The sequence below is a fragment of the Phaethon aethereus genome (assembly GCF_964289735.1).
Source record: "Phaethon aethereus genome assembly, chromosome: 19".
Taxonomy (NCBI): domain Eukaryota; kingdom Metazoa; phylum Chordata; class Aves; order Phaethontiformes; family Phaethontidae; genus Phaethon; species Phaethon aethereus.
In genome coordinates this window covers 1,903,336-1,917,498 of record NC_138595.1, presented here as the reverse complement: position 1 = coordinate 1,917,498, position 14,163 = coordinate 1,903,336, and the positions used below count along the sequence as shown (strand labels likewise).

General features: G+C 51.0%; 1 protein-coding gene across 1 annotated transcript; it reads left to right on the top strand.

Moving 5' to 3' along the window:
• Window positions 1-10,717: 10,717 nt before the first annotated feature.
• SRSF1 (serine and arginine rich splicing factor 1) lies at window positions 10,718-12,768 on the top strand (the record flags this gene model as incomplete). Its single annotated transcript, XM_082008419.1, has 5 exons — window positions 10,718-10,911; window positions 11,261-11,445; window positions 11,715-11,887; window positions 12,151-12,337; window positions 12,746-12,768. 5 exons carry the CDS (start codon window positions 10,718-10,720, stop codon window positions 12,766-12,768), a joined length of 762 nt encoding a protein of 253 aa, XP_081864545.1.
• Window positions 12,769-14,163: the final 1,395 nt, after the last annotated feature.

Below are 14,163 nucleotides of genomic sequence, written 5' to 3'. Positions count from 1 at the left end.
CAGGGCCAGGTCAAGGATGAGCGTTAATTTGACTTCTTCCCTTGAGTTTCTCCATTTTTTCTTTTCTGTCCTCCCTCCCATTATAGCAATTGGGCTGGGTGCTCCAGCGCCAGCCCTAAACCCAACTTGGTTTAGCTGCAAGAGGCCTTGCCCGCGCATCAAAGTCTTCCTAAATTTTTAAGGTTGGAAGGGCTGTTGTGATCATCTACTTCACCCTCCTGTGAGCCACAGCACTCACCAGGGTTGTTTTTTTGTGGTTGAGCAGAGCGCAGCGCTGCTCTCGGACGGGCTCGAGGGTGCCGAGGCATGCCAGGTGGCTTTGGGCTGGCTGCAGGCTGGGGCTTTCCTCTTGCACCGTCGCGGCACATCCACAGCAGCCATGACTCCGTGCTGCTCTCTGCATTACCTCCGCTCTGCCCTGCTCCTCCCTTCCCAGCTGCGGGGCAGCCACGGGCTGCAGTCCCCAGGGGCGTCCCCGCTCTGGGAACACGCTGGGTGCTCACAGGTGAACCAGCTGGGAAATTGTGCAAATCACTTGGTGCTCATGCATGAAATAATTGAGCAGTCATGCACGCACTAATTGGGCATTCATATGCAGAATAACTGGGCGCTCATGCGTGAACTACTTGGGTGCTCATGCATGCACTAATTGGGTGCTGATGTGTACAGTAATTAGGCATTCATGCATGCACTAACTAGGCATTCATGCGTGGACTAATCCTACACTCGTGCGTGAACTAGTTGTAAATCTGTGTGCAGGTTCACGGCACGCTCATGCAGGATCCTTTCGGTTGCTCACGCGTGCGCTGGTTGGGCACTCCTGCACCTCCCGGGCACTCGTGTGTGAGCTACCTGCGTGCTGATGCATGCATTCATTGGGAGCACACGCATGAACTCGCTGGGTGCTGACATGTGAATTACCCGGGCACTTGTGCGTTCCCTGATCGGACGCTCAGGCGTGAATTAACCAGGCACCCATGCATGACCCGACCGGGCGCTCCTGCGGGGACAAGCAGAGCCGGGCAGAGCAGCAGCCCCGCAGCGGGGCAGGGAAACTTGCCAGCACCGTGCATGGGACGGCGCAGCACCAAAAACACCCGCTGGTTCCCCCGGCACACGTGAGCTGAGCATTTGGTCTCCCCAGCAGCCTTGCTGACACACACGAGCTGATCTCACACCTTCCTCCGAGCTCCCCGGGGCGTAGGAAGGAGCTGCTGCCGCACAGACAACTTAAACTCTGTTCTGGCACAGCATAAATATGAGAAGCTCCAAGAGCAGGAGACAAGGTCTCTGCTGTGTAAAATGATTTAGGTCAGTGTCACTTCTGCAGTGATTTATTTAAGTTCTAGCAGTTCCTGGCCTGAGTGAGGGAAAAAATGAGGAAAAAAAATAGAATCCCCCATATTTACACAATTTTTCTGTAATGTTTACATTGTGGAAGCTACAGCATCATCTGCCAGCGCTGTTTTAATCCAGGCCTGCAGACATTTCTACTACACACTCACATTTCCTGGGGTTGTTCTTCAAGGTGGAGCAACTTGCTAAGTACAAAATCTCAGCCCGCAAAAGCTTTCGAGTGGTTGTTTCTCACTGGAAGGCAAGTTCCGTCCCTCGATCGCTCCTGGGTCTTTACCAGAAACGATCCTGCCTCCCTGCAGTCGAAAAAACGACCATTGTGAGTGGACTCAGAAGCAAAGCAGCCAGAAACAACCCACCGTGGCTGCAACTCCGCAAACCCCCAGCCGGCGAAGGGGCGGGAGCCCAGCGCCGGGCAGCGCGTCCCACACCAGCACCAGCCCAGCAAAGCAGCGCCAGAAATGAGGGGCTCCCAGGACGGGCGCTGGAGGTGACGCCTAGCTAAGCAGCTATGTATATAAACGTATATATGTACATATACCAGGCAGGTACTCAGGGGCTCACCGTGACTCAGGCACCTGGGCCAGCAGCCCAGTGGGCTGGCATCGGCGAAAGCACCGGCCAAACCCCCCTTCCCTGCCCTCCTCGCCAGCCCGGTCAGTCGTCTATTAATATTCTCACTGGACTCTATGGAAGGAGTTGCATGGTTGATCCAATCAATAAATATACATTTTATACCTCCCCGAAGTCTGTAACATCTCTGTATATAAGAGGCCACGAGGGATTTTGTTTTAATTAGAGGAATGCTTAAGGCTGCTCTGCTACCACTTAATCTGCCTTAGAAATACCAGCGGGGGAGAGGTTGCCCTGACGCAGAGCTCTGCCCACAGCCCCGCTTCTCGCCGGCAGCACGCCCAGGGCTCAGCCCCAGCACGAGGCCGGAGCAGGGAGACGGAGCAGGGATCCACCTCCCTCTGGCACCTCCAGCACGAGCCAGGAAAACAGGCGATGCTCAGCTGGGGTGACTCTGACCCCACCACCCTCCGGACCCGGCTCATCTCCTGCCTCGCGCCTGCCCACAGAAAGTGGCAGAGCCTCCTCTAGGCACGAGGGATTGATTTTTAAACAGTTGGCTGAGACCCTGCTTGCATCTCCAGCCTAAGTGCGAGGCGGCTCTTCTGTTGGGATGCGGGGAACATTCCTGGTTTCCTGCCACTGATGTGGCTCTTCCTCCTGCGGCTGCGATCGCGCCCCGTTCCCTGCCCGGCTCCCCCGGGGTGGGAATTACCGCGCCGGGTCCAGCCACATCCCCGGTCTGAGCGGTGCTAGCTATTCACGGCGATACGGGGAGGAGGTGTCAGGAATGCATTTCGTGGCAAGGAAAGAGTAGAGGTTTCTAAGCAAACAAATTACACATTGCCAAAGTTTGTAAAGGTGGTGGTTTTTTTCTGGGGAACGTAACAGCTGCTTAGGTCCCATGGCAAGGAAATACTCCTGGGAGCGGAGCCGGGCCCTGCACAGACGGCATGGCTCCTCAGAAGCAGCCCTCGGCGGCCGCAGAGGCTCTGCCTCCGTGCCGGGCTCCACGCGCGCCGCTGTGCCGGCCGCCATCGAACACGTCCGCCTTCGCCGCGGAGCACCGGGAAGCCAGCGGCTTTCCCTGGGCTCCCGTGCGGCTGCCAGAGCTGCGCCCAAACCCCCGCCCTCGGTGTAAACCACCAACACGGGTGTCTGGAAGGTGCATTTCCAGTTCAGCCCAGTCCCACCAGTGCTTGGAGGGCACTTCAGCCCCCGTCCATCACAGCGCTCAGCTCATGCTTAACTCCAAACAGGCAAGCAAAGGGGGCAAAGCTGCCCACTGTCCGGGAGGATGAGGAGGAATAAAAAGGGGAATAATAAACAAAAAAAGCCCTAGAGGAAAAAAAAAAAACCTCACTGACGTCTTTGATGCTCTGGGAGCAAACAAAAGTACAGAGGCACTGCTTTATGTCGCCCCGAGGACCGGCAAGCGCACATTTACGGTTCTTTCTTCCTCTGCTGCTAACAGCAAAAAAGCCTGGCAGGGGACGGCCCCGGGCAGAGCGCGCCGCGGCCACGCGGGCCGTAACGGAAAGGTGACGGACCCGGACGCGGCGCGCGTGCGTGCACAGCCCGGCTACGCGCGACCGCCGCTTCAAAGAGAAAGCCGGTCCCAGCTGCAGCCCCGCGCGCGCGGAGCGAGGGGAGCTGGTGCCGGGAGACGGCGGCCGGTGGCTCGTGCGCGGGATCGCTGCCGGAGGAGAACACCCGTGCTGGGTGGTGGCGGCCCCGGGGGCCGGCAAAGCCCTCCCGAAGGCAACGCTAGCGCTGGAGACCGGCCTGCCACAAGAAGGAGGAACGAGGGCTGGCGCGGGAAGGAGCCCAGCACAGCGTGCGTTACCGTTTTGCTCTGGAAGAGCTTCGCCCCGTTGTGTCCCACCTCCCCACCGGCTCCTTCCTCAGTTCGCGGCAGCGCTGCAGAGGAAAAACTCCGCAAATCCCGTCCCTATCGCAAAACGCCCGCCGCGTCTCTTTAACGCAAAGTGGTGCACGCCTGACGAAAGCCTCCGTTACGGAAAGGCGAAAGAAGGAAGCGGCAAAGTCCTCTGATACGCCACAGCATGATCCAGCGCGCTGGGTTTACAGTTAACTGGTTCCCACGGAGGAAACGCGGCTTTTACCGGTGCCGCGGCTCCCCGCCCTCGCCAGCCCAGTTCTCCCAGACCTCCTCATCCCATGAAGCTCGCTGCTCCTTTGATCCTTTCTTTCTCGTGGGTGGTATTTCAGAGTATAAAAATGTTAATACGCTTCCTGGGAAACTACTGAAATAATATCCGACGGTCATGCTTGGGCGCTGCCTCGAATTACAAAGATCTACTATTCTTATTTACTGTCCTCAAGTAACTGCACCCAAAAGGCGTATTGGAGAGGGGGGGAAAAAAAAAGGTTTCTTCTTTGTATTTCACATTTTAGTTGGGCTGTCGCGGTACCAGTAAGTCCGATGCTGTACAAGAAATTAAAACTGTCTCGTTTTTGCTTTGTACCGCACAGAAGAGCGAAGGAGAGCCACTGCCAGCAGAATATAGCCAGCATGTTTCCACACCTCATTTCTGACTACGTATTTTAACTTGCCAATTTAAAAGCAGTTGGTTTTGCGCCTTTCACCTTCTTTAAGAATGATTGGGATACGAACCGTGAGGTTTCCTACGCGGGGAACGTCTGGATAATAAAATGCTGTGAAACAGGATTTCCGGTGGGAACAGAGACGGGGATTTTAGCAGTACCGTTTAGCCGGGGCGCTGGGCTCGGCAAACGGCTCAGGAACTTGGCACCTGCTCCCATCCTGGGCCTTTTGTAAACGTCCAGTTTGTTTTTCCTCGTTTGTTTGCCTTTCATTGAGCTCAGACAGTAAAAATATATGGCTCGGTGTCACTCCTGCCTTGGTCTGCGGGGCTTTTTGCATTCAAGCAGTTATCGCAATCACTCGCCTTTCTCAAATGTTTACATAAAGTTTACATAAAGCACGTCAACGGAACAGTTCATAAAACTTTACTTGTATTTTAAAATATTCTGCTTGAAACAAATGTTAATGCATTTCTCTCATTCTATTTCCTTGTATTCAAAAAAAGCAGCAAACCCACATTGATGCCACGGGGGCCGCATCCCGTTGTCCCTTTTCAGAGGGAGCGGGGATGTCGGCAGCACTGCCGGCGGCTCTCTGATGGAAAGCTAATGGAAAACCTCCTTTTAAAAACCACTGAGGCCTAGCAAATTGGGGTTATTTTTGGAGAACAAAAAGATTCCGCTCTACCCACACTCCCGGGGCTCGACGGCACGGCCGCCGCAACGTCTGAACGCGGAGCTCTCGCCGCCCGCGGCAGCTGACGGCAGTGCCGCGGCACTGCGGTTTCCGGGGGGGGAAGGTGACGGATGCCACGCACAAAAGGTGAAGCTGTCGATACCTCCAGCGGACACGTACAAAACGCTGCCTGTTTAAGAAGCCCCGCAGCACTCGGCGCTCGCTCGGCGCTACCTCCTCGGTGTTCTGTCGCCGCTGGCTGTTTCGGTTTCCTGTATCAGGACGGCGTCGCTCGCTCCGAGCCGAAGCACAAGCGCCGGGAAAGGAGGTGCCGAGCGGCAGCGGCGAGCTCCCGGCACCGATGCCGTGCCACCGCAGCGGCCCCCGGCACAGAGAGCTCGGCCGGCCGTGTGCCGCACGCCTGGGGCGTGGGAAGGCGTCGAGGGGAAAGGAGGCAACGCCGGGAAATGCAGAGAGAAATGAAAATAGCAAAGGGAAAAGGAGCGAAGGAGCGGCGGCAGGGGAAACCCTCGCCGGCCAGCCTCGATTCTTCCGAAACGAGCGACCCAAACAGACACACTCCTTTTCACTTATTTATTCCTTACCAAGAATAAACCTTAGCAGGTTTATTTTCATTGACAGTTTGCATTCATTTTCCTCCATCCACATCACGCTTTGGAGCATCCCACCAGGCAGGGAGAGGGAAGAGCAACGAAACCGGCTGCTGCAATATTCAGTGACAGCGGGGGGCAGGGAGCTGCGAAGAACGGGCAGAAGGAGCCCGCAGAGCCCTGTATGAGCATGTTTTCCAGGGAAAGAAATCAATTACAACGGGTTTGGGGGTGCTCATTTAAACCTTTCAGTTTCTGCTAACTGCTGCCTCTTCCCCTCCCCGTCCCCAGCCATGGTGTGCTGGCACATGGGAATCAAAGGTGAAACCAGGCGCTGAAAATCAGGGTAACATACGAACAAGACAGCGGAAATCACACCAAAAGCCATGATTTTTATTTTTTTAAACTTTAAAAAAAATGAACCTTTAATTGCTACTAGCAAGACATATAACCACATACGATTTAACCAGAATCTGCTTCCCCGCGCTCCTTCAGCCAGCTCGGCAGGCTGCTGGAGACCAGCCCGGGGTAACGAGGCGGCTCGTGGTCCTGCGCGGCCGCAGGAACGTGTCCCGTGAAGACCTCAGCAGTCTGCTCCAGGGACCTTACGATCATGGCTCTGCCGGGAACACCGTCCTCAACAGCTATAATGGTGTAGCTGTTTTAATGAAGAAAAAAAGAGCAATGTTTCAGAATTTCTACAAATGAGCATTTTCACAATGGCTTCCAGGCGTGATTTGAATTCAGGTGGTGTTACCTATGGAAAATGCCAGTCGATGCAGCCTCGTGTTCTGGGTGGCTTTTCTTCTTTAAATCTCTACCTGTGTGTGCCCTTTCAGGCTGGCTTTCAGGAAAAATTCACTGTCAAAATGTGTTGTGTTTTTCGTTTGCACCAAGACATGCTACAGCACGTGCATATGAAATCTTTTTCCTTACCTATAAATCTACACAAGTAAAACGAGCTCTGCCACCATCCACTTTTATGGGAAATATTTTCATACTTACACACACTTTCCTTGTCTTATCAATGTACTCAGAGTTTCTCTGAAAAAAATCACAGGCTGTATTTTTGCATCTTTTTTCTACATGCAAATTAACAACTTTGATAACATTGAGGCACTATTTAAAATCGAAGGCCCCCGAAACACCAGCTTTATATTTCAAGCTCCAGAAACACTGTCTGTGCACTTTCATGTTAGCGTTGAAATGCCAAAAGAAACCGCTCAAGCAGCATATTCAAAACTATTGTTACGGGAGGGAAACAGCAAGTCTGGACAATTCAAAGCTTAGTTCTCCAAAAAAACGTTACAATTTAAGATGCTGTTTAAAAAATGACCCTTTTCTTCCGAACAATCCGAGCTTTGACGAACTGTTATTTTGCAACGAAGTAAGATTAGTAAAGACTAATCCCAGCTGGATCCTACCGTACTAAGGATTAGGAAAAACAGGTTCTCACTAACAGAGCCAGGCGAGCACTAAAGGTGACGGAAGCCAGCAGGCAGAAACCCAGCCCAGACGTGGCTGCGGTCCCTGCTCTGCCCCTAACCCTGCCACCTCGTTTTGGGAGAACCTCTTGCTTCCAATGCCTCTGTTTCATCGTTAAAGAAAACGAGCAGTGACCCCATTATAAAGCACTTTAGTATCTCTGCATAAGAGCCACCTGCGGCATCGGGGCGGTTATTTGCAAAGAGCCAGAGTGCATTTTTACACGGTGGGAAGAGGTCTGGGAATGAAGGGGAGAGGAAGGCAGGCTGTGAAAATGCCAGAAAGGGCCAAACCAAAGTTGATGTTTTTCTTTCGCTACATGAGCAGGCCTAAAGCAGACCGAGAAGCGGCTATAACAGGGTGCTCTCCAGCATATCTGCACCCGGATAAGTTCAGCACGCTCAGACGCTTCCCATACTGGGTTACACGGTTAATATTTGCGTTATTCATCAATATCCTCAGTTGGAAAGCCCTGTTTTTCATTACTCTCACTTTGAGAATGAAAGCTTGTCAGTTTACAGTAGTTGGCTCTTTTTTTAGCAAGTTTATTTACCATTTCCTTCCCGGTAATTTATTTTCCACATAATTAATGTTTAATGATTTTCCATATATACACTTTGCCAGAAAGCCAAAAGCTACTCTCACAAAGCAAATAAATGTTCTGCAGCTTATCCAACTGTTTTAAGCACTCCACTGATAACAGAGCTAAAAAAGGTAATGAGGAAGAACCCATTCAATATTTCTATAAAGAGACACTTCATTAAGGTAATTAAGACAATCATTTAAAGCAGTTGTGAGGATTATTAACACACAAAAGAAATTATGCAATAGGGTTTTCACAAACCAGGTAGACTTACCATTATTTTATGATGCCTTTAAGAATAACTTTCAGCAGTTTAATAAGTTTTTGAAAATAAAGACTCATTTCTTGGGAAAGGATGGGACCTTTCCTATACCTGGGAAAAGCATATTCAGGGTCTTTGAGATTTGCTTTTTTTGTGGGGACTTGTTCTTTTCTTTTTTTTTAATATGCAACAAGTATTTCTACTGAGCTGGCAAGTAACTCAATTAGCTTCTTAAATTGTGCTGGTTCAAAAAATGTATTTACCCAAAAGCACCCACTGAAGTCATGTAGATCAGCACTGGAACCACAAGGACACTGCAGTCACCGTCTCACCAATTCGTATTCTGCTACAAACAGAATTGTGAAACCATAACACTCTTTTAAAGATGTAGAAAATCCCTAGATAGTTAGTAGTTTATACTTTGCAAATCACCGCTTCTGAAGATGAGCTTTCTCATAATGACTTTCTGTGATTAATAGCAGTCTTTATTTAAACCACTAGCAATCTAACATAGATATCACCAATGTTAAAAATCACCAGGGCAGAGCACATTATTTCAACCTACACAAGAGAAAAATGAAAGGCATTTATAACAGTTAAACGTGTCATGACGTTATACTGAAAATATTTTCTAACTGTAAGTCACCAGGATTGCTGTTTTTCTAGCGGAATATGCATTTTTAATTAACACATGAAAAATGAAGTACACATGACAGACTCTACTGAAGAGGCATGACACATTTTTCAAAATCCCTTAATTAACTTAGGAGCCTAAAGGGTTTTTCTACACACTCGGATACTACTCTAACCCCATCACGGTGGTTACAGTGACTCAACCTTTCCGACACCACATGGCTTTGCTTGTGCCCACACGGAAGACACCAAGGGATAAACGAGAGACATCCAGATTGCAAAAGGACAACTATTTCAAACGTTTTTTCAAGTATCTCTCCCATTATATCTTGTGGAGCATGCAAAAAATTCTCACTTCCAAAGCAATTTGCCACCTGAACGCCAAGCAGCGAAGCACGAGCAGAGCAAGGAGCCGTGTTGGGTTGGGGCGAGGTGGGACACACCAGGGAAGCACTGCTGTGCTCCGAGGGTTTGGGGCATGCTGGAGCAGTTTGTCTATCTAAAGTGACATTTACTGCCTTACCACACCTTTCGGGGCTTTGTGACAAACTAAACCACTATACTGGTGTTTTAAAGTAACTTTATTTAAATTATAATCGGATAAACATAACATAGTTGTACACTACTTTCTTACCATTTCTCCCGGAAATCCTTTTCTGCTCCCTTTTGTATGCATTTCTCACGTAACTCTACATTAAACCTCCGAAGACGCACCATCTAGCACGTGCTTCTGCAGGAGCACATAGCCCTTAAGAAATGTTTTCATCGATGTGTCCACCTGAGATGTGACTTTGCCTCAATCTCAAATGCTTTTTTGTTCCTCTGCTTTTATTAACTTATGTAGACACAAAACAAAGTCAAGTACATTCTTAAGGTTTGTTCTGTCCAGTCATCGTGCTCAGGCTGTGAAATAGATTTACATGTCCTTCCAGACCAGACCATGAAATTACTCTGATTGTAAGAGTCCCTAAGAACCACAATACAGCGTTCAGAAATTGGAGAGGACAGTGTTGGTGGTGGAACCAAAACCCAATAGTCCTAAAACTTAACTTTAATGCTCTCCTGAAGTGGATACGTAAGCACGATGCTCGCATGGCTGAGCAGCTGACCCAGGCCTGGATTCAGCTCCCGGTACCCTCAGGGCAGCCATTTTACTTCACCGTGGCAGAGCCGGACCCAGCTCGCCGCTGTCCTACCCTCGGCCCTCACGCCCGCCTGGGCAGCGGCCAAAGCCCTTTTCCCCACACACCCTGGGCACACCACAGAGTCGTAACGGCAGCCCGAGCGCGGCCGCAGCCCTTCTGCCCACAGCAGAGAGCCCCCATCCCCCCCCACCCGCCTCACCACAGCCGCTGCACACGGCCCCACCGCCGCCCCCCGCCACCGCAGTGCATTGTGGGACACACCCCACGCCTTGGCGCCAAGCGCCCCCGTTACCGCGATGCATTGTGGGATACACCCTCCCCTTCCTTGGCCGGGCCTTCTTGGCGCGGACGCCGCACCGGACGTGACGCCATACGGCCTGCCGCCGTAAAAACCGTGGCCGAGGATTACGTTCTTCCCCCATCGCGGGCAGTGGAGGCTTCCGAGGGAGAACCGAGCTAGCTGCACCCTCGCACTCAGGAGCTGCACAGCTAGCGCAGGTTCGGCTTGTTACGGAGAGCTGCCAAGGGGCAAGAAAAGAGGGACTACTTTCCTCCGATGCCGCGCATGCGCAGGGCGGAGGAGTGAGGGCGTGGCGGAAGACGCGGGCGCTGCCTCGGTCGCCGCCAGCGCGGGTGGTGCTTCGGTCTGGGGTGAAATCGCTGCGCGCAGTAGGACCGCGAGGGGAGCTGCCGTCGCCATTTTGAAGCGGTTGTTGGGGGAGGTGGCGTGTGAGCTCCCGTGTGCCCGGCCCGGCCCCGCGCCCGCTCGCCTGCCCGCTTTCCGCGCTCCGGCCCTCCACCGCCGCAGCCATTGCTGACCTTGCCATGTCCGGAGGGGGCGTGATCCGCGGCCCAGCCGGCAACAACGACTGCCGCATCTACGTGGGGAACCTGCCCCCCGACATCCGCACCAAGGACATCGAGGACGTCTTCTACAAGTACGGGGCCATCCGCGACATCGATCTCAAGAACCGCCGCGGGGGCCCGCCCTTCGCCTTCGTCGAGTTTGAGGACCCTAGGTGAGAACCCCCTACCCACCTCTTCCCAGGCGCTCCCCTGGGAGAGGGGCGCTTGGGCCCCATTGCGGCCGTGTGTCCCCCCCCAGCCCCGGGCCTGAGGCGCGGGCAACCGCCTGGGAGCTGCCTCTCCCCGCCCCTGCACCGTCGGCCCCCTCCCTTCTCGGGCCGCGCTAACGGGCCCCCGCGCCGTTGCTGGGGGCCCGGGGAGGGGGGCGGCGGGCGGCGCGGGCGGGGCCGGGCCGGCGGGAAGCGGGGAACAAAGACGGGGGGGGGGGGGGGGGCGGTGCGTGGGCAGGGCGCGGCGCGGGGGGGCGGGCGGCCACGCTCACCGCCCCGTCCCGTCCCGCAGGGACGCGGAGGACGCCGTCTACGGGCGGGACGGCTATGATTACGATGGGTATCGCCTCCGCGTGGAGTTCCCCCGGAGCGGCCGGGGCACCGGCAGAGGCGGCGGCGGTGGTGGAGGGGGTGGAGCCCCCCGGGGCCGGTACGGCCCTCCGTCCCGGCGCTCGGAGTACAGAGTGATCGTCTCGGGTGAGTCATGTCTCTCTCTTGGCCCAGGCGCTCCCCCCGTGTCCCCCAGGCAAGCTTCCCAGCGAGGGGTGGTGCCGCTCCGAGTCGTTTCTTAAAAAGCGTTGTCTCGCGTAGCCTGGGAGGAATGCTGTCCGTACGATCCTAACGGCTCCTCGAGGCAGCCCGTCTGCTTCCTGAGTAGTCTCTTTCGTTAACTGCGAGCCGATGCTGTAACTACAGAGAGTGAGAATATAATCCGGTTTTAAAGCAGTGTCTTGCTTTTTATATAGGGCTGCCTCCAAGTGGAAGTTGGCAGGATTTAAAGGATCACATGCGTGAAGCAGGTGATGTATGTTATGCTGATGTTTTCCGAGATGGCACTGGTGTCGTGGAATTTGTACGGAAGGAAGATATGACCTACGCTGTGCGAAAACTGGATAACACTAAATTTAGATCTCATGAGGTAGGTTTCATACTTAATTTCTTTGGCCAGAATTGGATACAAGGGGCTTAACAGTAGGATTTGAAGGTAAGGAATGTGTGGTGTTCATTGTCTATATACAAAGCAGCTATATAAGTCTGTGGCTGGTTTGTCAGGAGATAGACTTTAAAGCTTCGATGTCTATTTCCATGCTGTAGTAAACGATACCTTCAGTCTGTCAGCATGCCTAAAAAGATGGCCCTAAAGCCTAGACTTTTCAATCGAAAGTTCTGTCTGTTCAATAGGGAGAAACTGCCTACATCCGTGTTAAAGTTGATGGCCCAAGAAGTCCAAGCTATGGAAGATCTCGGTCACGCAGCCGTAGTCGTAGCAGAAGCCGTAGTCGAAGCAACAGCAGAAGCCGCAGTTATTCCCCAAGAAGAAGCAGAGGATCTCCACGCTACTCTCCCCGCCACAGCAGATCCCGATCTCGTACATAAACGATCACTAGCTCTGATCTTTTTGTAGAACCCCATGTTGTACACAGTTTTCCTTTACTTAGTACAGTCTTTCATTTTTTTTTATTCAAACTGTTTTATTCAAATTGGCTGAAGTGTTGAATTGCATTTTTGTGTAAAATCCCTAGTGAGTATTTGCTCCTTAACATCAACATTCCCCTCACGTCTTTGGTAAATTGTGTTTTAATTGATGTCAGTCAGGATTGTTTCAATTTAGTTCTAGTTAAATACCAACATTCTTCAGACTGTGGTATTGCTGTGTAAATGTCTCAGTGTTCAGCTATGGTTTATACGAGCTGGGGATGTTGGGATGTTTGTGGCTAACTTGTCTCTTCTGGGGGATCTTATATTTTATCTTGCCTTTTCGTGTGTCTTTCTGTAGACATATCTGAAGAGATGGATTAAGAATGCTTTGGATTAAAGGATTGTGGAGCACATGTCAATCATTTTAGGATTGTCAAAAGGAGGATTGAGGAGGATCAGATCAATAATGGAGGCAATGGTATGACTCCAAGTGCTATTGTCACAGATGAACTTGGCAGTATTGACCTTATACTGAGAGACAGGTTAATTGAGTACGTGCACCTATGTGTCACTTCAGGCATGTTCTAGTTACTGCAGGCTGCAATTGCTCTTTTCTTTAAAACTTTTTTTTGGGGGCAATTGTGGTTAAGTACTTGCTTTTGTAATTCTTTATTCCATTCTAGTTTTTTAAAGGAATAAACTGGGACGGGGGTGGGAGTATTGGTTTACTTTGTCATGCAGCATTTGGTTACAAGTGTTAATGTTATGTAGTACTCGTACACTTGTAGTAGATGAAGGGTATCTTTAAATCAGAGTATAATATCAATACTGCTAAAATCTGCATGTCCTCTGTGTGACTGATACAGCGTTGCTATTTCATTTTTATAAGTATCAGAATGAAAGCAAAAATAGAAAACCTAGTTGGGAATAATTTCTTAAGTCTCAGCCCTGTCCCTCAGACTAATTCACAATTGACTGACCAATATGTTTGAAAACTCCAGTTAGTTAATTTTGTTACCTTCCAGCTGGGAGTGCTAGCTGTAGTTTAGACATACAGTAGGTGGATAGCTTTAGCCGTAAGCTTTTCCAGTTTCATAAACATTTTTTGCAACCACAAAACCTGTAGCACACCACCGTACGAGCAATGAGTATGTTGGCATTTTCAGTTGACATATTGTAAATATTACAATGTTTCCTCCAGATAGTAATTAACGTTTCTAAAAATTATCTGAGCATCACCATTCAAAAGTTTGTTTTTGGGGAATTGATAGTTATTAATGTACATCTGTATTAATTGATGGCAAACATAACTGATCATTCCCCAGAATCCTATTTTTTCATTACAGTATCTAACTTTTTGCCTCCTCTTTTTTGGTTTTGCTGGTTATAAAGGTTTGGATTGGAGAGGGCTCACTGGATCCCAATCCTTGGAGCTGGATCATTGGATTCAAATCATAATGTGGATAGGATAGGGAGGCTGAATTACAAGGATTCATGGAGCGGGATCAAATTACCAGGAACATAGGAGTGGATTCCTGCCCCAACCAAACCGCATTCGTGTGGATTTTTTTTATTCAACTCAATTGGCTATTCCAAAGATATTTTTTTTCCTATTTTTTGACGATTGGAGCCCTTAAGATGCACGATGGAGTTTTTCATTTTTTTGGTAAAAGGAGCAAAGCGAGGACCTGGAGAGGTACGCTGGAGCAATCTCCTTGGAAGGATTCAGCACGAGTAGATGGTAAACGTTAAAGGGGAAAAAGGGGGGTTTGTTTA